Source organism: Channa argus, chromosome 22 (genome assembly GCF_033026475.1).
Source record: "Channa argus isolate prfri chromosome 22, Channa argus male v1.0, whole genome shotgun sequence".
In the NCBI taxonomy this organism is placed as follows: Eukaryota; Metazoa; Chordata; class Actinopteri; order Anabantiformes; family Channidae; genus Channa; species Channa argus.
In genome coordinates this window covers 3713924-3739114 of record NC_090218.1, presented here as the reverse complement: position 1 = coordinate 3739114, position 25191 = coordinate 3713924, and the positions used below count along the sequence as shown (strand labels likewise).

Sequence of the window (25191 nt, the reverse complement as noted above, 5' to 3'; positions counted from 1 at the left end):
GCTACATTGTCTCCATTTGCTGACATGGAAAAGCTAAATCTGCAAATAATAAACATAACGAGGTCATTAAAAAATAACTGTAAATACTGTAAATAAGGAAGGATTTGTTTTGAAACATCTACAATAGTTTGGGCAAATTTTATTTTCTATTATTCATATTTATATCGATATTCATAAAAAAATATTATTCCCAAACCGGAATGCATGACACCAAGAATCAATGCAATAATTTTGATACTGTAAAAGCTTAGTACATTTTATTTGCTACCTATGTAAAAGCACGTACAAGTTAAGGATCGGAGAGTGCAGTATGCTAATTTAGTATATCATCACCATATTACTGCGTAGGTGTATTAGAACTGGTTTTAAATGAAAGGCAAGAAAAATATTTTATCTAAATAGCACAAATCTCATCATTTTCAGCTACAAAACCCTTTTTTTTTGTACATTATGAAAGATGAATGAGATGATCTCATAGATAGTTTGAATATAAAATTACTATAACAACCAATTTAAAATTTGGAGCTGCAGCCATTTCTTTTTTTTTTTTTTTATGACGGAACAACTGAGCTATAAGTTATTACATAACCAGATAAGAAGCTGAATGGAACAAGCTATTTATTCTGTCAGACACAGAAAGATGTGTTTGTCTGATATGTATTTATGAAATGTACTGTACTCTTTTTTTTACATGCATAATAAATAATACACCTACCAAATGCTGCCAGCAGATGGCAGTCATTAACATCATATGTTTACATAAATGTGATCTTTTGTTGAAGGCAGATATACTATTATAATTCTAAATTATTATTGTTGAAATGGAGTCCACTGCAGATTTTTTTCTTTTATCATTTTCTACCAATTTATCAACAAAAAGCAGTTTTTGAAAAAGTGCTTACAACCTTTATCTACATTCGAAAAAACAATTTGAAAATACTCCATACAATAATACACGGCCGCTGGAGACCTTTGAACTGGTAAAAACACAGGTAATACTACTAACATCATGACAGAATACCACAGTAATGAAAGGCAGTGTGGCAGTGTGCCAGTGAGCCATGGATGGACAATACCAGGTGACATTGAACCACTAGGCATCCAATTATTAAAGTTACTTACAATTGTGATATTCCTTTTGTGACATGACATGATGTTGTGTGAGAAGACCTGTTTTTCTGAGCTGGGATATTTTTACGGAACCCATGCTCTGAACAGAAAATAACATAAGTCAAGTTCATGGGTCACTTTTTCAGCTGAAGTTGCAGGCAAAAAGCAGCTGGACAGAGAAGAACCAATAGAGAGCAGATGGGTCAGCATGGGGTAAAATCGAGATGTGGAGGTGATTCTGGTTCTTGAGACACCAGTCCCCTGTGTGGACCTCAAGTAGTAGCTGTAGAAAATCAGAGGTTCTCTGCAGGGGCACATGGCTAAACTGAAATTGAAAAACAGTGTTTCTGTGTGTGAATGCATGGGGCTGAATATAAAGAGAATTTTGTTTTTTAAGTTTTAGAGGTGATGGGCTCACTAACTTGTATCCCCTTTTGTATCTTTCTGCCTCGGATTGTGATGCAGGTGGGGGCATTCAAACAACATGTCTCAAATGAAATCTTTCACTAGGACCTAAACTGGAAAAAAGCTCTGGATTAAACAAGGTCAGATGTTTGAGTGACTGATTGTGACTGTCTGCTTCACAAGAAAATGACATTAGCACCTGTTTTCTGGTACTGTGTGATGTTAAGCTTCTGCTATTTTACCCTTTTACTGATCTTTGCTAGAAGAAAGTTTACTGTTTAGGAGCTTCAAATTACCAATTTGTTGAATATGAGCTGTAATATTTTTTGTTTTATTAATATTATTCAGAGTTAAGTAAAAACATTCCATCCTCGTAATTGAAAATGTCAAAACATAAATAAAACAAAGAAAGTTTTTTCATCAAGATAATATTTAATGCACATTCAGATAGTACAAATGTTCGTTTGTTTCCTTTCAAGTGTAAATTTAGCCCGTTGTTTATTGCATAATTACTCCAAGACTTAACAGGTATGCAGGGTTCATTTCATGCATGGTTTTCTTAGTCTTTAATCAACATCAACTGCAACTTTAATCAACTGCAAAATACAGCTATTGCACCTAACATTTGATTGAATGTCCCCAAGCAAGTCCTTCATTTAGCAAACTCCTTTTCTCAGCCATCAAAAAGGTTTTGACAGAAGTCTAGTTGGAGAATTCGCCACACAGTATTTATCCAGTCCACCTATTTTTGAAAAGGTAAGGTCAGGACTTTGGGAAGGCCATCCAAAAGCTTGCTTAGTAGTAGGTCCAGTGTTCTTGGGGTTGATTGTCTCACCTCCAAACTCTGGTCATAGTGGCTAAAAAAAAAAAAATCAATCTTTACCTCATCTTTTCATAAAACTTCTCTCCACAAGGCTTTTTCTTAGTCTGTGCGGTCAGCTAAAAACTTTGGTCGAGCTTAAAAGGGTTGATGTCACAGCAGGGGATTTTTCTTGGTTTGCAGCCTCTCAGTCCATGGTAATATAAAAGTCACTTGACTGTAGATATTGACACTGGCCATGATGGTTGATGGGTTGATCCTGCCCACTGGGACCATTGTGCACAGATACAGTGTGATCAGCTCAGTCATGCTTTACCACTTTTCTGAAAACATTGTTCTCAAATGAAAGAAAACACTGGCTCTGAATAAAAATATCAAGTAATCTAATTGACACAGAAGAGGCCAGTAATTCTTTTATGAACTAAAAAACTAATGATGTAATCCATATATCACCGGCAGACATCCTTAAAAGACTCTCATAACTGACCCAGATGCTTGTGGCAATCAGGCTAATCCGTGTGTTGTTATTTCCGTGCTGGGATTAACTTGTAACAACATGCTAGAGATGTGCGCATGATGTAATGAGACATGACTTGTTTTAGTTTAGTTTATTAGCATTTTATACAAGTAATAAGCAATACACATACAGGTAAGTTATATTACAAAGTGTGATAGTCAAGGAACAATCAGTCCAAAAGGATGAGGAAGATGAGACAGGACGAGAGGGAGCGGCCAAACACTCCTTTAATCCAGAATGATCCTCTGAGTCAGCATCAGTTCTGGTCAGAGCCAGATTAATCTACTGGTACCTCAGCGTCAGTGGGTTAGAGAGAATATAAACAGAAGCAGAGGAGTCCAAAACCAGATGCTGGATATGTCAGACTTTTAAATTTCTCCTTTTTGCTGTGCTTGGATTATCATCATCATCATCCTTAGTGAAACAAAAGAGGAGAACATGGCACTTCTGAGGTCCGGCTGGCTATGGAGACAGAGTGAGTTCTTTCTACCTTTTTACCAAGAGGCAAGGAAATACAGTTCCATCACTTATTATTTGTTCTTAACTTTGGGTTGTTATTTTAACATTTGTATTAAACTCTTATTAAAAGCATAAGGGACCTGTGTACCACAAATGTCTCTGTACACATTTACAGACTTGATGTGAGGGTGTTGTGGTTCATCGTTCGTGCTTTTACTCAAGTTAGCAAGATGCTCCATTTTCTGACATTTTGTAGACAAATGCAGAGACAAACCACATACTATATACTAATAATATAATACATAATATATTATTATATGAATAATTATGAGTTGGTGCTTAAACTGATATAACACATGAGCAGTAAATGAAAAAGCACTATGGTGGACTTCTTAGACCACAAAACATATTGAGAAGTGGTCCAATGGTCTTTTAAAGTTCTTTTCTACCTTAGCTTTACAACTGCTTATCAATTACCCAGTCACACACCAAAGATCACAGCTACTATGCAGGGAACTGGTCTGACCCTTTGGGAGAAACTTGGTAGCTCATTGTCTTGCCCAAGGACACTTCGACGTGAGGACAGGAAGAGCAGGGAGTTGAGCTGCCCTGGGCGATGAGCTAATATCAGGAAGTTTGAGTTTCTTTCTTATATGTGCCTTATTACATTATTACATCTTATTTTGTTACATAAAACCCTCATCTGACATTCATCATACATTCTGAGAGCTACTATGTTTAGATTTCAAAGATGTACATTGGAGAATTATCTAGAGAATACCTGTTATGAAACTCTAGGTGTAACTAATAATCTCATTAATTGTTCTTAGCCTTGTCTTTAAGTGGCTTAAAGCTAGTGGGCATCTGCATCCTGTAAAAAGACCACATTCACAATAGATATAAGTAGAAATAGGGCAAAGAAACATAACTTTTTGTAAAATCACTTGAGTAAATGTGAGGAATCAATCAGTAAAATGTTGTACACACATGACAAATACAGTACTGTGAATTATTTGAGATTTGTACGGTTAGCCCGTTCAAGGACAAATAGTGTGACACGTGTCTCTTTTCCAGCTTCTGTGCTAAAACGCTGGAAGTTAAACTGGTGTGATCTTTGGATCGATGGGAGCCTGTGCTTCTACAAGACTGACAGCAGGCGAGAGCTGGAGCACCGCATCAGCCTCAAGATGGCGTGTGTAGACGTGCGTTCGGGCCTGGAATGTGAAGGTACAGTACCGGGATAGGACTCCTGTTAATATAACCAAATGTGACTATGGTGCAAAAAACAGTCCTTCACTGTACATCTACAAGCCAGAATGACAATCTGTACTGTTGAAAAGAATGAAGAAATCATGTGGTTTCATCAAAATGAGAGTAAACTATAATCCATCCATCTGCTACCAGTTTAGCTCTAAAGAATAACAAGTGGTTTAAAAGTACGTATTTTAAATTTCTTGTCAAGATCTACAGATACCATTTTTGTGTCTGTCTGATACAAACAATAAAAAGCTACAGGAAGGAAGTGCAAAGACCTCTGCTGGAACATCTTACACTCATGATAGCAACTTTTGTTTTATGACAGAAAATGACAATTTCTTGGGAACACTGACTTTCTGGAGCATTTTTCACTTGTCCAGGTGTTACTGTATTGTTTTCATTAGTTAGTGATCTGATCACATCTGCAATAACTCACCTGTCAAAAACAATTATGGTTAAAAATGTTTTTAGCCATAATTATAATTTTCACATGATAATGTTCACAGCCTGAAACAGGTAACAGCTAATATCATAAGGCTTTCGGGGACATCGTTTGTATAAAGTCCCAATTTTGTTGATCCTAAAAATGCCATCACTCAAGTGATAAATTATACACTAATGATAATAATGTGTCAGCATGACAGTATACACATCTTATAAGTCTGACTAAATTATTCAAGTACATATAACTTTGTTTATTTAGTTAACCTTATGAGGTTAAAATTACATATTTGAAAAATTATAAATGCCTAGTTATTGTGTGGGACCGAGCAAGGAGGCAAAAGGAACCTCAAAAGAAATCACAAAATCTTGGGCCCATAAAAGGGGTCAACAAAACCAAACTGGACTCAGCTGAATATAACAAAATGATCTCTAAACAACTTTGCTAACAGACACATAGTAACCCAACTAAAGGTAACCAGGCACCAGAGGTTACAGAAAAACAGAACCTCACAATTAACTGATACAGAATAAAATATAACAATACATCTGCTGAATGCAAATAATAGGATATTATCTAAATCGACTATATTAAATAACTAACATTACATAGCTAAATAACCCCAAATCCTAAAACAGAATTCACCCAACATCTATAATTAGATGTTCTGCTTCCTGGGGTGCATCCTTTTGCTCAGCTGAACAAGTCCCTCCAGCTGCCGAATCCCACAGCAGCTCCACCTGCACTGGTTACTTATGATTAATTATGATTAACTCAAGCGTAATTAAAGTGGGATTGTACAGAATTTAACTAAATGTGCACGCTACAAATAGAAACTAATGTACTGACAACTTATCATAAACTGAATTTACAAAAATGAAATGACTCCTTATTTGTTAATCTATATAGTAAAATGTGTTCAATATACAAAATTACTAAATGTAAATCAAAGAAAAAAAAATTTGCAGTGCAGGTGGGTTACCGACACATAACTGGACTGTGTGGCAGTGGGGGCAGCTATCACAGTCATCATATGCAACATTTACTGTATTTAAACGTACTAAATCTGCAAAATTTACTAAAGCTCCTGCAAGTTCTGAGTTTCTCCCTTTTTTGTTGTGGACATACCACACCACAGTATAGGATTACATACCAACTGAAGTGAGTGAGTCACATGTTTATTTTGGCTGTAGGTGTGACACCACCAGAGAGTAACCCCAGAGATAATCTCATTGTGGTTCAGCTCAAAGACGGCTCAACGGTACACCTGTGTGCCAACAGTGAAGATGACTCTATGTAGGTACTCTCACTTCACTTTTGTCTGCTCTGCCACCTTGAACTACTGTCCATCAATTCTTCATTTCTATTAATTTCTTTATCAGAGCTTGGAAATTGACTCTGCTGGAAACCAGGAGAAACCCGGTGAGTGATCCGTGTTCAGTGTGAGAGCTGAAACAATCAGTGTTTGTTTTTTCCAGCCTGGTGCTAAAGGCTGTGTTTTCTTCCTGCACTGTAGGTGTTCACATATGACCCGTATGATGACTCCTACCAGGCTGTCCCGCTCAACAGCTATCACACTGTGTACATAACACCTGGAGCTGGGCCAGGTATGTTAAACAAAGCGTAGTTTGACCTGTGTGTGGGCTCCTAATCTGAAGAGATTCAGGTTGTTTTGATAGATGGGAAAATGGGAAAGTAGTAGGGTGATGCGAGTCTCTAATTACTAATTATGGGTACTAATTTTGGCCACTTCAGGGAAAATAATTAAAAAACAAGCTATTGTTCCAACCAGAATTTAATTGGGTTATTACTAGGGTAAGTGTATTATAGGGTATTTGATTTTGGATCCCGTGTAGCAAGGATCTTGTAGTCATGTATGTCTGCTCTCAAAATGTGCAGCAGCATCAGAAACCCTGGATGATTTCATGGTAAAATGCTAAATATCCTCTACTGTAACATGTAAGACTTCAAATTTCAATTTGACTTTCAAATTTCAAATTGTCTTGTGCAACATGACATTTTAAGGTGATTTGCAGTAAACAAATGTTTATTTAGGTCTGGTCAACGGAGAATAGACAAATTTATTGTCTATTATGTGTACTAATAGTTTATTGTATAATTCTCGTTCTGACTAAGAACTTACTACCTGAACTGGTCCTTTACTTCATCTGTTTTAAACATGGATCCGCCAAAAACTAGACATTGAACTTTAAAGGTGTCTTTGCTTTGTCTCTTCCCATAGTCTCCCACCAGGTCATTGTTCAGAGGGACCCATTTGATGGAGTGGCAGAACATCTAGCACTGGGATTACTGGCAGGCATGGCAGCAGGCGCAGCCATGAGATCCTTCCTTTGGATGCCCTTGTTTTTCTGCTGAGATGATCTCCATTACTGGAGATCTGCACAAGGCAAAGTGACGATGCAGAAAGTGCAGAAAGGCTTTTTCATCTTGAGCTTTTACATCAACATTTTTCAGAGTTTTTATCTGCTGCCTGAATTTGACATTTTTCAAGCTTTAAAGTATAGTTTTTTAGTACATAACCTGCAGTACAGAATAAATGCATGTAGCAAAACATAGTTAGAAAATGTGATCATATGTCTTTGTTTGCACTGCCTTATATACTGTACATCATTAACTCAGAAATATTGATTTCAATATATTTTCAAAAACTTCTTAGAAAATATTAATGTATATATTATTTAGGTACAGTATGTTACTTTTGTTTAGAAAGGTTCCAAAAGTATTTATACTGTTCATACCAACACATATTGACCTGCTTTATTTTTGTACTACTGATAATCCAATCACCTCAACAGACAGTCCAAGCATGAGTTGTAATTAATATTGCATGTATCAAAATAAATCTCATGAGCTCAACTGATTAAAGTTTTGCTCTAATGTTTAACAGCTTTAAGAGTAGTGCAGTCATTTTAAAATGGATACATTAGCCAACCTGGTCCAGTTGTGTTTTTACAATGTAAAAACCCATTGATTTATCACATAAACACTATTTTAACTTTTTCAACTTTTATGAATGTCTCTGAAATTTGCATTGACTATTTAAACTAATACCACAGATACGTTTGGCCTTAATATCACTTGATTCTACTAGAGGGTACACCTTATTTGCACAGTAAGATGATATTTAACTGAAAGAAACAGGTAACCCAGGACGAAAAAGACAATTACTTGAAACTGTTTATAAGAAATTGAGCTTATAGGAATATGAGCTGCTCAAGTTTACCAGGTTTGAGCTGCTTTTCAACACAGTTAACGAATGCTCATTTATCAAAATAGCCAACTTTATGACAAATGTTTAACAAAGACTTAAATGGTTCTTTAAAGAAGTGGAAGGGTTGTCACATTTTCATATTCAGCCTTGAGTTACGATGATAAACTACTTGCTAAATCAAGAGTTTTAGTCAAAGTGGATCCTTTTGAAAGCAGCTTCAAAGTTAATCTTCGAGTCACGCGACCATTCACATTCACTTGTGCCTGTCATTGACTATCAGAGGAATGATTACTCTGATACAAAATGGTTTCTGTGGGTTCTGTTCCTGTTGGCTTGACTGGTCTAAGAAAGCAGTGATCCCAGACTTGTCTTCTAATAACTTTAATTTACCTTCCCCACTGGAAGTCTAAATCTCGCAAGGGGTCGTTTGGCAAATATATGAACTCAAATCATTCTGTAATGTTTTTCAGCTATGTGTGGGTCTAGCTTATTGTCTTTACAGAAACGGTACAAAAATAGCGATTTCTCTCAGCAGTTAGTCCTGATTTCACATGCTGTTACTCCTTCTTAGTGGCACCTCTCTGACCATGTCCGTTTACTCGCTTTCCCTCTGCTTGCAGTTTTCGGATCAGATCATGAGGACCCTTTCCCATCAGAGCTGAAGGATGCCTGTAGGAGCCTCCCAGGCGGTCCCATAGAGTAAAGTACTGGCCATAATTGTAGTCGAAGAAAAGGTGGTGGTCAGTGTGATGAGCTGATCCATTGATGACACTAGTCAGAGAGCTGGGAACACGGTAGTCACCGTCATGAATAGAGATAGTCCAGATGTTAACAAAAACATAAAGGACCAGGTAGAGCACCTTTTGGAGCGGGAAAAGGAAGGGGTAGATGTGATATGGGAGTCCCTGCATGAAGCCATCGACCGGATGAAAGGCATGACTGGCAAAGGGAGTGGGGATCTTCCATATGTGGTGTGGTTTGTGAAACAGCTGTGTGCACAGTAGAGCAAAAAGGTCAGAGATTATGTTCTTAGAATTATTGCAAAGCCCTTGCTTTCTCTAAAAATATGTACGTTACACTGATTTCAGATAATTATGAATTATGACGTGCGGTAACTTTACTAAAGTGTGTAACAACAGAGTGGTGCAGCTATTATAAAGCCACAGCTGTGCTCACCTTATAAATAAGCTTATGATGTAGGAAGCGATGGATCCAGTAGATACACATGTCAGTGAAAAACAAAAAGGAGATCATACTCAGGAAGAGTCCCGGCCAACCTGAGAGCACACACACTATGTCAACACCAAGAACGTGATGCAGTCAGGCTCTGCATTGCAAACGTTAATATCACAGAATAACTCAGGATATTATTCATCTTACCCAGTGGAGATTCACTGACATTATCATACAGTTTGCTGTATCCTCTAACTTCAGCAAAAAACAAAGCCACTGTGGGAATGCTAATCCAGGGAAGAGAGGTCAGTGCATATTTGATCTCCCTCTGAACTTGATTCTAAAAAGAAAATAATAAAAGATAATCTAAGTTAAATCTGATATTTGTTTAAACTTGATTTACTATAAGTTTATGCTGCTATTTGATAACAGTAACAAATATCTGTAAATATGAAATATAATCATTCAAATTGAATGTCCAGAATGAGTGAAGATACAAAGTCCTAGTCCTGGTTTATTACCACAGCAATCATAAAATAACATACTGTCATTATACCTCTAGGAACTGTGGGTGTTTCATTAGATTATGGTCAAAGATGAAATAGTAGCTCATGGCTCCCAGGCCCAGGTAAAGGACCGCAGCCCCGAGGTTCGTTAGCACAAGCAGGCTGAGGATCTGCCGCAGAGCCCCGTCCTCAGACCACGATACAGGGTACACATAAGGGGTGAGGAGGTAATAGTCAGCAACATTTAGCACAAGATCCATGGCTGACCCTGAAACATAGAAAGAAACATTTTAGCGTCACAACACCCACAAGACCAGTTGTGCTGTCATCTCTTGTATAAATCCTTTGAAAAATGTTTTGGTATCACATTAATTCCTGCTCTACATATATTTAATATGGTGATTTATTAATCAAATCATACCTGGCCCAAAAGCAATGGTGCCAAAAAAGTCCTTGCTTTTAAATGCAGGGTCAGTAGCTTTTATTAAACATGTTTACTATGAATTTTAGGAGTAGAAAGCACACATTCTACTCCAAACATACTGCATAAAGAAGGATTTAAATATCATTTTGACAGCTTGCTTTAATAACTGAGTAGTACTTTCACTCACTAGAGACCCTGAGTTAAAGTTGTGGCTCTTGACTACACCTCTAGATTTGGCCTTTGGTCCTTCCCCATTTTACAATATTGTCACTCTGGCTTGTCATTAGAGTTGCTAAATGACACATGCAAATAAGAGAATTGTAAACCTTCTGTAGAATTCAATATATGTTTATTGTGTGAAAACATAAGAGAAATAACAGAGGTCACAAACGCATACGCTGTAACAAAGTGACCGACGACTCCGCGTAAAAGCTTCATTCTTATTTGCATGTGTCATTTAGCAACTCCAGTAAAGTAAATATTTCGAAAGATAGAAACCTGCATTTCGTGCCGAAGTTAGCGAGGAGGTTAGAATCACTGACATTTTAATACAATAAAGTTATACCATTTTTAACAAGACTCTACCTTGTGCTGGCTGCTAGTATCCGGACAAACAGTGAAGGGGTGTGAACTTCAACTAAAGGCGAGCGAGAAACTAATCAGCAATGTGTTACCTATTACGTCATGCACAGGACAGCCAATGAGGACACCGTTGTTCATCACGGCAGGTTTGTTATGATTTCCGATTGGCCAATTGGAGGATCTGCTCATGGTGTTACAGAAATAACGCCAGCGCGTTTAAAGGTCCCCCCTCAACAGCGAGACCAGGAGCTGGGGGGTCTTAAAAAGTTTCATGCTGCACAATACTGAAAACGATTTAATCATGCGGATTTGTACCGGGACCAGCTACATACGGGGTTAACGCGTATTTGTGAAAACAAACATCGTACCAAACTTCCTTTGCAAACATACCCTTTAAATTCGAAAACATCTGCATTTCAACCAAAAGTGCAAAACTGCAGAAAGAATAGGAGCTCACGCTTATTTTGTAAGACGCAGAAGTTTGTTTTTTAATTACAAAAGAATTGAATACTCCAATACTTTTACTTTAGCGGAGCATTTCATTTACTCCACAATTCAGAGGAAAATGTTTCACTTTTACTCTGCTACATTTATTTTACAGCTCTTCTTACTTTTGAGATGAATATTAAATACAAAATCCAATTAACTAATAAATTATTATGTATTGTCATGGATTAAATGCCTCTCAGTACATAAATGGGTAAAATCTGTTCACCAGGCCATTTTCCATTAAATAAAGTTAATTACCATAACATTTCTTTGTCAGAATTGTCACCTCTGTAAATTGAAGTAATCTGGACTAGACAGCATTAAATGTAGTATTATTGAAAATATAGTGTGTTCTTAGTGAATTACTTGTACTTAGGACTTGGTCAGTACATTTTTAGAGCATGTATATTTGTACTTCTACTTGAGTACTGCCTTTGTATACTTCTACCTTTTCTGAATATAATCCATTTCTGGCTCTACTGTATTTACCAAAGTCTGTATTATATTGGTGTCAGCATGTTCTGCTGAAAATCTCTCACTCCCAGAAGCCCTGAGTAAACGATATTGTTTTTCATGTTCTGCTGCCAAAATACCAGAAAATTAAAGTGTTTGCTTTTAATAACAGAGTTGCTGACACCAGCCACAAGGTGTAGCTAGTGCTCTAGGGTAGGAGTGGATGAAGCAGTGTGTTATGAATGAAAACAGGCATTAGGGGGGTACTGCCTACAGCTAAACTAATGTTATACCAAAGAAACATATTAAAACGTGTATATACATATATCAAATAACAGACAATATTAAGACATTAATTTGTATTTGTTTAAATACCGGCTCTTAGTTTTATTCCTTTATTCTTCTTTTACTTTAACTAGTTTTTCTCATTTTGATCTTTAAATTCAAAAAGAAACCAGTCCCAATTTTCTCCCTGATCAATTGTCATTATGACGTTTATATTTCCACCAGGTACTGCAAAACACAGCTCTTAAATTGCAACAGGGGCCCCTCAGTGAACTTAATCCTTAAAAAAAGGCTTTGATTCACTTTTGAAGTTATGCCATTAGTTAAGGCATTGGATTCTTTCCCATTGAGTAACAATTTCTAAAGAAGCATCTTAAGAAACATAAAACTGTGTCTCACTTTAGTTTGATAATATATGTCTCAGAATGTTTCCATTGTTTTCACTTATTATATTTTTAGGTTTTCTGAGGATGTTGCTTACAATATTTCTTCAAAAATAGATATTTTACCTACAACCTTTTTTTTTCAAAATGTGAATAAAAATAGAATGCAGTGATCAAATGAAATAATTAAAAACCTATATTTTATTGAAAATAGTACAAAGACATAATCCATCCTGTTATTTCACAATTTCTACAATGTCAAAACATTTTATACAACTTTTTTAGGAAACTGGTTTGTAATAGAAGTACAGAAGACCAAAGGCACAGCAGCAGCAGCAGCAGCAGCAAAAACAACAACAACAAATCACACAGTTTAGCACATATCTGACAACATTTGCAAGTAATTATGTGCCCTGGTTGCTGTACTAAAATACCTGTTGCCATTACATTGTGGCCACTAATGCCAGAAGCAGGGGCAGATCTAGAAATATTTTTAATTTATGTGGCCAGGCTCAGACACATGCAGATTTAAAAACCCTTTTGGAAAAAGTAGACTCTTTATTAATAGACTAATAGTATGTTTGTTCAGTGTCAGATGTCAAATGTGTTATAAATCTACCAAATACCGTAGTCATAAAATTGATAATAAGTTGGGGCAAGGTAAAAATCCATGCTTTGCAGGGATAATATGCCTGGCTGAAACGGTCACAAAATTATCTTGTGACAAAACAAATGAGACTACCTTAAATGTACATAATAATAACATTTTATCAAATGATAGTAATTTATTTCAGCATGAGGTTTTGTCAGTTCTCCTTGAGCTGAAAGTTTTACAGCAGGTACCTTCCAACTTGTCACTTTGGGAAGGAATAGCCCCTGGGGTAGACAATTAGATTTTGGAGGTTGCCCCAGGCCTGCAACCCCAGGCCACCCCTGCAGCCCCACCCTGACCAGAAGGAACTACTGTACCTTTGTTAGCTTGCTGTAGTGTCCTCCATTAGCATGACATACAGCACAGCTGCTCTGCTTTTAGCATCCCTCTTCTCCACTGCTCTGCTTCTGGTGCTGGAAGGACAACAGATGGCTACACTTTATGTTTACTGATAATACGCTGTCTTCTATCATAAAAATGACTCACTCCGTTCATGCAATATGCCTAACATTTGGTATCCTTATGTATCAAGTTTAAAATGACTTAATGATCCTAAATCTAAAAAAAATACTTCAGTTTGAAATCTTCCACAGACCAAATCACAGCAAGGAAAGTTTGCAGTAAAAATAAGCAGAAGAACTAATAATCACACTGTGCTTCCAAACTCATTGCAATCCACCTTACTAATATGATAATGTATCTTATAGGAAATGTGTAAAGCAATACAATGTGACTATAATATTCTGTATGTATCAGTAAAGAAATCCTCCCTTTTTTTAAACTTTTTTAAGCTTGATTAGAAGTGTCTGTACTTCAGAAGAAAGTTGGTGTTTTGAATAAAGCTGGAGCTCCCTTGCAGGCTGTGAAGGCATCTCCCTCTGTGTGCAGACACACCAATCAGGATATCTGCAGAGAGGCAACCCTCATGCTGAGCCCCAGATAACCTGCTGCTTATCATCTCCTCAGTAGGCAACAACAGTAGATTACTTTGGGAAATGTAATCAAAAACTGCACCGACTTGCCACAGACACAGACACAGTGACTATTCAACTTTTTAAACCATTATATTTTGTGATTATCTTGTCACCATGTTGATGTGATGAATGTGACCTTTCTGGTTCACATCCCGTGTTGTCAACATTACTGTTTGCCATAAAACCATGTTGTATATGTTCATATAATAAACATAAGATAGAATACTGTAATAACCTTTAACTTTACCCAGAAATATTCAGCATACTGCTTTTCTATCAAAACAGAGCAACATTTTCTCAGCAACACTAGTGGACAACAAACGCGTCATACTGTTCACATTTTATTAACAAAAAGAGGAAGACCTGCTGTCAAAGACAAGATGTGAAATTATCCTGCATTCATTGTCACCACTGGCAGGATCTTCAGCAGCCTGATCAAATCACCAGTTGGGTCCGGCCAGCTGACCAGCTGTGTGAACCACTTCACCACCACTTTGGATTTAAATGCTAAAGGCCACAGCTGCTGTTGTTTAGTCAGTTTGTAACTTGGGCTGCATCTGTCGATAAATTATACAGTTTAATAAAATTCAATGACATGAGCATTAATTGGTTTTGAAATACGGATTACATTGTATTACTGTAATACTGCAATCACAATGCCCCTCTACCATGAATGGAGTCATGTGACAAAAGCATAAACGGGACACTGTTGTCAATACAGATTTGTTTTAAAGCTGCATTAACCAACTAGAGGAAACACCGTAACAAACAAATGTCTCGATATACTGTACAGTACAGATCTTTCAGCTAACATGTGCACAAAAGGTCTACTTATAAATCCACCAGACCCAGAGTAATTGAACCTAATCCAGTCAGTAGCTTTGTGCACTGGAGTTAGAATAAAACCTATTAAACTATTAAAAAAAGATTTTTGTAATGTAGAGATGGCATCCACAGTAGGACAAATAGATTTGTTATAGACAGCATTAATGCATATATTAAGGAGACTCAATTTTTTTCATGCCTAGTTTTCTGAATCATGTACCCTGAGTAATGCTTCCAGTGTATCTTCTGTAATTATGTTTTCAACATTAGAAGTCCAGAGCACAATTTGCTACAATATGATACAGTTTTATTTATGTTGAATGACAGGTGCATGTCCCCTTATGTGTCTACATTTCAGTGTCACAGAAATGTTTGACAAAAAGTGTTATTCAAACAGGATGACCCCACTTGAAGCAATGCCTCAGTGTTTTTGAATATTTTGTAGCTGGTTATTAGTTCTAAACCCCTCAGTTAAGCAATCTTTGGAGATTGGGCTGCTTAAAGCATCTACGCACTGTTAGATAAAAATATCAAAATGTAAATTGCCTTCTGGACACAACATGCTCCACCCATTCCACTTTGATGATTAAAGTTCATTCATGACACAGGTGGCACCTCCATCTCTTTGAAGCTGTCTATTTGTAGATCCTGCACAGCCTGAGAGGTACAGACTGATGTAATTCGTCCTCACAGAGGGGTAAAAGAAAATGCTTTTTGGAGGCGGTTCAAGCTTTTTAGGTGCTTCGATCATTTTGTTTTGTACTCCCCAATGTTGAAGGACAGTCTGCAGCCAAAGCATGTTTGCTTTTATTTTCACTCCAGTTTGAACTGGGGAGGTAATAAAAAGCTTTTCCTTTCCCTTTTGTGAAGAAAGGTGCCTCGGACTTCAGTATTTTTATTGCTTTTTTATATGTGTTGCCAACTTAATAATTAAAATTAAAAGTACCTGAAAGAACAAGGTTATCCTACAGTGGACTATTTGTGGTCTCTGTTAATGTGAAATCATGATCGTGCCGACGATCAAGGTCTCAAAAAGTAAAACGCTATTTGTTTTATTATTTTTTAATTTAAAACCTCTAGTAGCAATGTTTTCGGTACCACCGAATATTTATGCTGGCATATTTTATATTTGTGCACAAACCACCACTCACTCTGCCAATCTCATAAAGTTGTTTGTCAGGCTGTCGATTCATTAGCTGTGTCCTAAACCCACAACTTTATTCACAAATACTAACTCACCTTTGTGATTTTGGTCTATGGAGAATTTGAATATGACTGCATACAACATTCACAACATAGCAGAAACAATTGTTTGCTGCACTCAGTTGCGCCCAACAATGTGATATGATAATATCTTCTGTGTTCTGAAGATATGTTCATCTTTTTTTTTAAAACAGTAACAAGTCCATTAAGCTTTACAGCAATGTCTCATCTGCTGACTTTGTTTTATTTTAGTAGATGCTGGTTATTGCTTTATGCAGCAAACCTTTTTGTCAAAACCGGCTTTACATAAGATAGATAATTCAGGCAGTTAAAGAAAAATGAGACAACATTAAACACCTCTTTTTCTTGTGATGTGAACAGGTCAGCTTACAGTACAGGTCTGAAATGGACTAATTCTGATGTCATTGTGGCCCGTTCAAGTTTTTACAGAGTGAAAGTTAGAGCCTTCTTTTGGTTGGATCTGTAATCACTACCCAATCTGCCTGGAGGAGAAAAAGAAATTTAATTTGACAAGGAGGTAATGAACCCGTGCAGCCATTATCTTAGATAAGCCATTTGAGAGACTGGTTGAGCACTGATGAAAATTCTATTAAACATAGCTGGCTGATTTCTCTATTTTGTTCAGTGGCAGAAAAGCCTTTTTTACCCTTGCCAATTTACTTTGAACTCTCCGAGTTGCCAAGGATCATTATATCAGGGAGCTTCAAACATTCACCCTTTGCTTAATGATTCAGAGGCAACAACCTTAGACTTTGGGCTAATAACCTCAGTGATGCATACACAAGACACCTAGGCAAGTGCAGAGAATACTTTCACTTTGAGTTTCTCGGCGTAGTTTAAGACAGAGCGTGATTCTTGTCTGAGATGCAACTTTTCTGGTGTCTTAGAAGTTTCTTGTTTTCAAATCTATTTTGGGACAGACTAGTCCTGGCCTCAGTTAAACACTGACTCAACTTATCCTTTCCTTTCAATAAAGTTAAAGGATACATTTTCTCCCTGTGGTCTATATTTTAGTATAGTTTCCCCAGACTGCAGACAATTCAATGATAAATATCACATTTCATACACATCATTTGGTGTCCACTGCACACAGCAGATGTCTCGCACAGAGCAAAGAGGCAGTACACAAGCTAGGATGCGCCATTCACTAAAGAAAATACACCAATAATAATAATACTGCTGTTTCTCTGGAACGCTGATGCATGTCAGCCAGTGTTCAGTTTCAACTACTTTAGTTAATTTAACTTTTTGATTTCTTCTTCCACTTCAATTATTATTTGGTTTAGTTTCAGTTTTTTCAGATTAGATTTGCCAGTTACAGATTAATTCAACTCAATTCAAATCCCGTTACTTGTCCCCTAGGGGGAATTTAAAATGACATAGAAGTAGGTCATACAACACATCAGTCAATAGACACAAAATCAACCCACACTGTACAAAAGACAACACTCACAAATAAAATACAAGAATAGTTGGAAGTGCTTCCATTATAATGTGCTTTTTTTTTTTTTATTTGTAAGGCCATGTAAATCAAGTCGTACATGATCTAACTTGGTATAAACTCCCCATTTTTCTCCACAACTCAACTGACAGACGATCTATCACATTCAACGGGATCTGTGGATCCCCATCGTCTATGGATCTATCAGTCCACAGAGAGCCATAGGCTGACATTTTTAGTAGGCCAACCTGGAAGTTAACGTTTTCCGGGTTCCGTCAACAAAAGGCCTAGAGTATGGTGGCCCTGAGAGCTCATGTCACTGCAAATTCAAGAAAACACATGCAAATAGACGAAACACAAGCAAATAAAAAAAAAAAAACAACTTCATCAATTTGGCAACACAGCTGCGGCATTAGGAAATGTGCTGCAAAAGCCACAACGCAATGGAAATGAGAAACTCGCTGCAAAAAGCTGCAACACAAAAAATGATAAAACATGCTGCAAAAACTACAACACAAGAGAAATGTCTCCAGGAGCAAATAAAAATACATTTTACAATCTAAATATGTGTCCCTTTTTAGTGTCCTCCCGGAACCGTTGTAGACAACTGTCATAGCAATGTTTGGTTTGGTTGTGTTTGGCTTTTGCAGCGTATGTTTTTAATAATACGCCTGTGTTGTCAAATTTATGAAGTTGTTTTTTTTAAATTTGCTTGTGTTTTGTCTATTTGCAGTGTGTGAGCTCTCGGGACCACTGTACCAAAGGGTTTTTCCATTGGCATTTGGATTATTGTGAAAAAATAAGCACCTTGACAAACAGAACTTTACGATACCTTTATGTTTTGTTAGCCACTTTATGATTTTTAACCTTGAATAAAATCAGCAGAAGTAAAAAAATAAAGTCAAATTATAAGTAAAAAAGTAAAAATATATAAGTAAAATTATTATGTATACAGTAGTCTTCCATCAGCAAAGTCAGGTGTACCTGAACCTTCCTAGTAATTTCACTGTTGCATTGCATGATAAGAACCTACCAAACTTACTAGGAGGCAGAAGGTGTCCTACTAAATCCTAAGTACTGATTACCCTGCTTTAACTTCTGTTTTAACTTCTTCCCGGCATTTTATTTTATAGTCTAGTTTGAATTTATTTTAAACAATGCTTATTTGTTCGAGATTTTGGTCTTTAAACATTTATTTTGTACATTTTTCAAAATTTAGTTTCAGTTAACTATTACAGACTTCATGTCTGCCTTAGTGGTGTATTGCTTCTTGTTGTAGCCCACAATACTACATACTATTTGTGGTATCTAATATATATGTAAAAAAACACATCATTAACAATTTTGGTTGAAAATCAAAACAAACAAAATCCTCAGCAAATTTATAATCAATAAATTAATTGGTGGCATTTCATTTGTTCCAATTAAGCAAAATGATTTAAAGAGACATCATTTTCAGATAATCAGATACAACTGGAGGATGTAGCCTCAGGCTTTAAACTCCATAGAGTTTATGCTTTAGGTAAAGTATTAAATTGGAAATTTGGACAAATCTATTTGAGCCCCTGTAGCATCGAGATTTTATTTCTTCATTGTAGGACTACATAGTAGTTACAATTTAATGAATATGATAATGAAGTATGATTAAACATCTATTTGTTCAGTTAAAAAGAAACAGCATTAAAGCATCACAATTTCTGTTCCAAAATCATAATTAAAAGTCATGCTTTGCAATAAATGATATAAATAGCTATATTAAAGTGGGGTATTGTATGACTTATTTGGATTAACCATTACATAATATCAATGCAATTTTCAAATGATAATATCTTGAACACAATTCCTGTATTCATGACACTTATCTAAGGCAGAAATATTATGTTTGTGAAGATGCTCTGGTCTCCTCACTTGGCTGCTCAGTCTGTTTAAACCCAAGATTAGACTTGGGCTAAAGGTCTCACAGCATGAATGTTCAAATTATGAAATGGTAAAATCTGAAGCCATGTGTGCTCCATTTAATATTTATCAGCTCCTGGATGCATGTCAGTATTTATTTGTTCATTGCCTCCTTGTATATTCATGACATGAATAAAGCTCTGTATATTAATCAGATGGCAGACCAAGAGTAAAGTCTCAAAGCATCCTTCTGGAAAATCAATCATCTGCACTGTGTCCTTAGCATCAGCCGGCTCCGCTTCTCCCCAGACAAGATCACAGCTGAGGAGCGTACCATCTCCTTTCTCCATATTGCTGGACTAACCACAGGCACTGATTAGCTGCATCCCTCCCCCTGATAGATGCTTTATGCCTGATTTTAATGAACTGCTTTGCATTAGTGAGCCCCTCTCTCATCCCTGTGCGCTTGCCTCTACTTGCTCTCTCACAGTCTGGCAAACCAGGGCAGAACTCCTGTGGAAAAAATCAGTCGACACATCTATCAGTAACCAGCCAGCCAAGCACACTCTGAGCCAAGACAGAAATATTGACAAAATGTCTGCTAGCCATCTTATTATCTTGCCCAGGGTTGCAGTTGGCAAAATAGCACATGCTGGAGGCAGCGGGGATGATGGTGGTGGTGGTGGTGGTGGTGGTGGAGCGGTGTGTATGTTTTACCATGTGTGTGTTCTATGGGCAGAAAGAAGCCAATGTTTGTAGAGCTTGCAACCCCAACACCCTGTTGTTGTACTGCTGAGCTTTGAGTGGTGCACCATCATCTGTGGTATTAGTGTTTCTGGCGGTGGTAGTGAGCTTGAAGCAGATACCAAATGAGAACACATCTGATAATGAGTGATTCACTCACTTCATTTCTGCTCCTGGTATGAAATGATGGTGTATTGCTGTGGCAACATGAGCCAGACACTAGTTGCTCAGCTGAGAAAGTGTCCAACAAATTTAATGAAATAAACACAATGATATGACTAGAAAATGTAATACGCGAGACAGGACCAGAAACAATGCTGTCATATTCTGTATTACTTGATCCTTTCTAAAATGTGTCTGCCCTAGGCATTGTTTCTATCAATTATGATAACAGTGTATTCATGAAATTGGGATTAGGTATTACTAAATTGCTTTCCCAAACATAATTGGTGGCTTCATTATGTTCAGATGCAATCCTTCCGTCTTGTTACTCTTTTTTTAATGGATAAAGGTAAATTTTTAACTAAACAAGATTGGAACTCTTGTGGTGGATGGTTGTGCTTTAGGGAACAAAAATATTTGGTTAAGTTTAGTGAAAGACTGTGGTTTTACTTAAATGCTAATTAATAAATTGTGTGTCAATTCATAAATTACAATTGTGAATATACTAAATTATACCACAATTCATCCCTTACATTAAGTGCTACAACTGCCTAAACATAACCTTATAATGTGGTAATGCAGTAGTCACCACAATTAAATTTTGTACAGGAAAAGGACATTATGGCAGAAAGGTGACAATCATAGTGACTTATTTGTCAGTGTTACATTAAAATGTTTCAACAAATCAATGTTATTAAAAATACCTTTGGTTCCAATGTTTTAAAGTAAGAGTTGACTTGACAATCTGTGCTAGATGTTTTCAGAAGGTCATGATGTACATCGAATCTGATTTTAAATTGTGTATGATTTCCAAAAAGGGGTGGAGAGAAATTGTACACTTTAGTATCTGCAAAACGTGCCACATTGCAAACACTTAATATTCCCATCTGATGCGCACAAGTACTTGAGTAACATACTAAAAGAACATACTTATTGCTTCCCGATTTGAAAGTTAAAGTAATTATATTTCTTTGTACAAAGTGTCTCATTCTGTCTACCATCAGAACATGCTCTTTGACCACTAACATATTCATAAGGTGCACTTTGCGTTGCCTTCTCAAAATGACCCTGGGTTAGCAGGAAGTGCAACCCAGATGCCCTTCACACTAAAAGAACTTCCTCAGGCTACAACTGAATGGGCAGCATTCTTATTCACAGCTGCTGAGACGAAATGTTTCCTTCTTCCTCTTTGACATCTTGCATATTACTTTCATCCTAAGAAAGTTAAGGCTGGAAGAGGTCAAGTCAACATCCAAACAATGAAAGCATGAGATGAGCAAGGGTTCAGAAGCACCAGAGGGTAGACAAAATAGCCAACATTAAAGGAAAATGACCGTAAAGTCTCTTTGTTAAGAGTGTTTCTATTACGTCCATTAACAGAGGACACAAACGAACTTAGTAACTGAAAAGGTGGCAAAGAAGTTCAAGAGCTGTTTACAGAAAGAATGGATAAAAATGTTGGTCAAAGAATGAGATGCAAATAACTGTACAAACAATGTTTCCTGAATGAATCTTAAAAATAAATGTCAATTAAAATAAAAATAAAAAGCAGATTTTAAAGCAGCAAAACTTGTTGCCTAAAAAGATATTTTAAGTACACTATGCAGAGAGAAATAGAAGAATTTAACTGCTAAAATATATTTGGAAAAACACTTTTTCTTCGGTTTTGACAGTTTTAAAATACATTAATAGTTTATGTTTTGACCATAAAACAGTGAACAGTACAATAATTCTAACAAAACCTTTTTTTTTTTATTCTGCTGATGCAATGCAGCTAAAGATTAAGCAACAGTGAGAAATATCACAACATGAGTATAATCAAAGCAAACGTTTTCTCTTTCTGTTGTTTATCCAGTGAATGCTTCATGAAGTGTAACATTTGGGGTTGATAAAAATAATACCTGCCTTGCTTGTTACTATGCATTAATGATCTTTCATCTTTTAAAAATTTATTTGTTAGAGGGGGACCAATTGGCCACATGGTCCATGGACGTCTTCGCCTGAAACGTGATATAGGTGATATACTGTAGTAAAATAACCACACTTTCAAAGACTTTCAAATGGGAGACAGCTGCTGCATGTTTCAAACCAGCTGTTGGTGTTACTGTTTTTTTCACCCAAACATATCCAAATAGGTGTAAACCTGAACAGCTTTTTGGGTCTAAAACTGGCACACTATAATATTGTAACCATGACGATGAAAGCCCGGCCAACTAACAACGTGTCCATATGCTCTAACTGGTTGCCAGATACTGTTGAATGAGTACAGGTATTGGTTCTGTCATTATGATGACCAGGAGCATGAATAGCATTTTGCATTTGACCATGTGCTGTGAGTGGTTGTGCTCTGCAGTGTGCTACATTTCATAAAGTCAGTTTTTTTGGGAATTAAACAAACATTATGTTATCTCCAATAGGTCCCTGAGATGATGTTCATTGTTCTTTAGAAGAAGTCAAGCTTTGCTTTATAAATAAAATTCTTTTCCTAATTTTTTTTTTCCTAAATCAGCAGCTAGTGGCTAATAGAGGAACTCCAGTTCTCATTAGTCTGCAGTGATGGTTGCTACTTGGCTTTGAAAAGTATCACTTCCACTTAAACCAGGAGCATAGTTTTGCACCAGTGAATCCGTCAGTCAGAGTCAGCATATGCTGCTTCAGTGGAACCAAATCAAACTCCCACTTATGGAGATGGAGGCACAAGAGAAGACACAATATACAGGTTTATTCTTGTTTTGTTTGACAGGTACAAATGAAAAATTTCTACAATGAGTTTTAAGTATATTTGCTTCTGATTCAATATTTTCCACATCCTTGCCTTTTTAATTACAAGATTATTTTTCACATAGATCAATGACTCGGTGAATGTCAGTGGGTTACTTACCCCCTGCTCATTCCTGCTGCAGCCTCCAGAGGGGTTTATATTTTCAAACTTTCAACTCTTGTGTACAGTAACATCACATCTTTTGAACCCAGGTGAGTTAACGTAAATTTATTGGCAGTGGCAGGTATAGTAAAACTGAAGAAATTAACACACGACAGAAAAAACAAAGTACAGTTAGCTTTTAGAACAGCAGAGTGAAGCAGAACTCATTGAGGAGCTTTGACCTAAGTGTTTCTCAAAACCCCCAAAAGTGAATGCTGGTCACTTGAGACGTCTTATGCATTTTGGGAAGCTGCCAAATGCTGTTGGGATGTTTGAAAAATGTATGACCAGATTTAGCCCCTAGACAGTGTACAGTGTAATGTTGTGTACTCATCAGCTCAATGTAATCACCTCTTTAGATAAAGGATTTCTTAACAGATTGTGAACCAGGGATGACCATTGTGACAAAGTGACCTGAGGAGAACTGTAATGGGATGTGAGTTGATTCTTTTTTCTGTTACTTTTTAGTGTAGAAGACGTTTTCTTTTGCAAAATCAAGTACTAACTGTTTTTAAATGCTGGTGAGAAAACATTTGTACATTAAGTATATGAGACGTTATGGATGAATTAAGACAAAGCAATGCAAAAGCTATCAAGGATAGACCAGAGAGACACCATTTCAATCTGGAAAGTCACCTTCTAAATTGCATATATTTGCATAAATTTGATTGAACATTTGATGGAAAATATATATAATATATGGTCAGGGACCATCTGCAATGTGGACAAAGACCCACTGGTTGAAAACCCCTCGTTTAGATCATGACTAAATACCTGCAAACTAATACCACTCCCACCTCAGCTGTAATTTTATAAAAGAAGTTAGCATGCTAACACCCTACAATAAGTGTGTAACCATGGCATTAACACATGTGAACTTTGGCTCTGTTACTGTCCACACTGTATGTGCTCAGGCCACCAGGCACACTACTCAAGAGTTTCCCATGTTAGAAAAACACCAGGCCACATTATATTGTTCATATTATCTGAGCTGGATTTTGCCATATACTGTATAGTGTTTGTATATGTGTAATGGACGTGATGTTGTTATTAATCAAGCCTGTCCCAGTGAGCTCTGATCAGCCTTCATATATTTACAGCCTTAACAAGCACTGGGGCACTGGGGCACACAAGTAGGAACTCAACTACAGATGATAATACTCAAGGAATGTGTATTGGGAGCATGCTGACACTAGGTATGTTTGCATGGTTGTAGACATTTTACAAAGTCTGTTTCATCAACTCTAAGGATTTATATTCTTCTGGTCTTTACAAAAAATTGTTTATCATACACTCCATTACATCACTGTATAGATTATAGTAACACATTCAATGACAAATACTTAGAATACATAATAAACACATCACGAGGCTATTTGCAATCTGAAGCCACAAATTACCTTACATTTCTTTAGACTGTAGGAGGACACCAAAGACAGGAAGGACATGGACACTGTAGCTTACGGCTACAGCTAAGAGGGAGTTATAACTGCACACAATGAAGAATTAAGTCTGAAAGAGAAATGCTGTTTTAAGAGCAATAACGCAGTGGATGTGGTTATTTCCTCAAGGCTGGAGAAATGAACATAAACCTGGAAAGTTGCCAGATGAAGTCCATAGACTGCCAGAGAGGGTCTGAGGGGAGAAAGTGAATGACTAGTGTGGTTTGTGTTTGTATAGCAAACAATACAAATAAAGCTCAGGATGAATTGGACCTAGTGTGAAATTTGATTGGGATGAATGGACCTTGATGTTCTTTCTCTCTGTCCCCAATCTCTTTTAATTTACTGGTGTTGTGGAGGATATGGTTCTC

At 36.8% G+C, this 25191-nt stretch overlaps 2 protein-coding genes across 3 annotated transcripts; one reads left to right on the top strand and one right to left on the bottom strand.

Annotated features, from left to right (window-relative positions):
* Positions 1-1573: 1573 nt before the first annotated feature.
* On the top strand, positions 1574-7469 carry plekhb1 (pleckstrin homology domain containing B1). The gene is made up of 7 exons (XM_067491464.1): positions 1574-1655; positions 3272-3327; positions 4386-4538; positions 6204-6306; positions 6393-6432; positions 6527-6617; positions 7253-7469. Exons 2-7 carry the CDS (start codon positions 3291-3293, stop codon positions 7384-7386), a joined length of 558 nt encoding a protein of 185 aa, XP_067347565.1. The 5' UTR covers positions 1574-1655; positions 3272-3290; the 3' UTR covers positions 7387-7469.
* A 721-nt stretch (positions 7470-8190) lies between these two features.
* On the bottom strand, positions 8191-11049 carry sc5d (sterol-C5-desaturase). Of its 2 annotated transcripts, none has more exons than XM_067491462.1 (5): positions 10931-11049; positions 9972-10189; positions 9623-9755; positions 9419-9519; positions 8191-9231 (listed from the first exon to the last, which is right to left on the bottom strand). In XM_067491462.1, exons 2-5 carry the CDS (start codon positions 10179-10181, stop codon positions 8800-8802), a joined length of 876 nt encoding a protein of 291 aa, XP_067347563.1. In that variant the 5' UTR covers positions 10182-10189; positions 10931-11049; the 3' UTR covers positions 8191-8799. The 2 variants fall into 2 exon arrangements, with proteins under 2 accessions (XP_067347563.1, XP_067347562.1); XM_067491461.1 differs by lacking the exon at positions 10931-11049 and adding an exon at positions 10844-10864.
* Positions 11050-25191: the final 14142 nt, after the last annotated feature.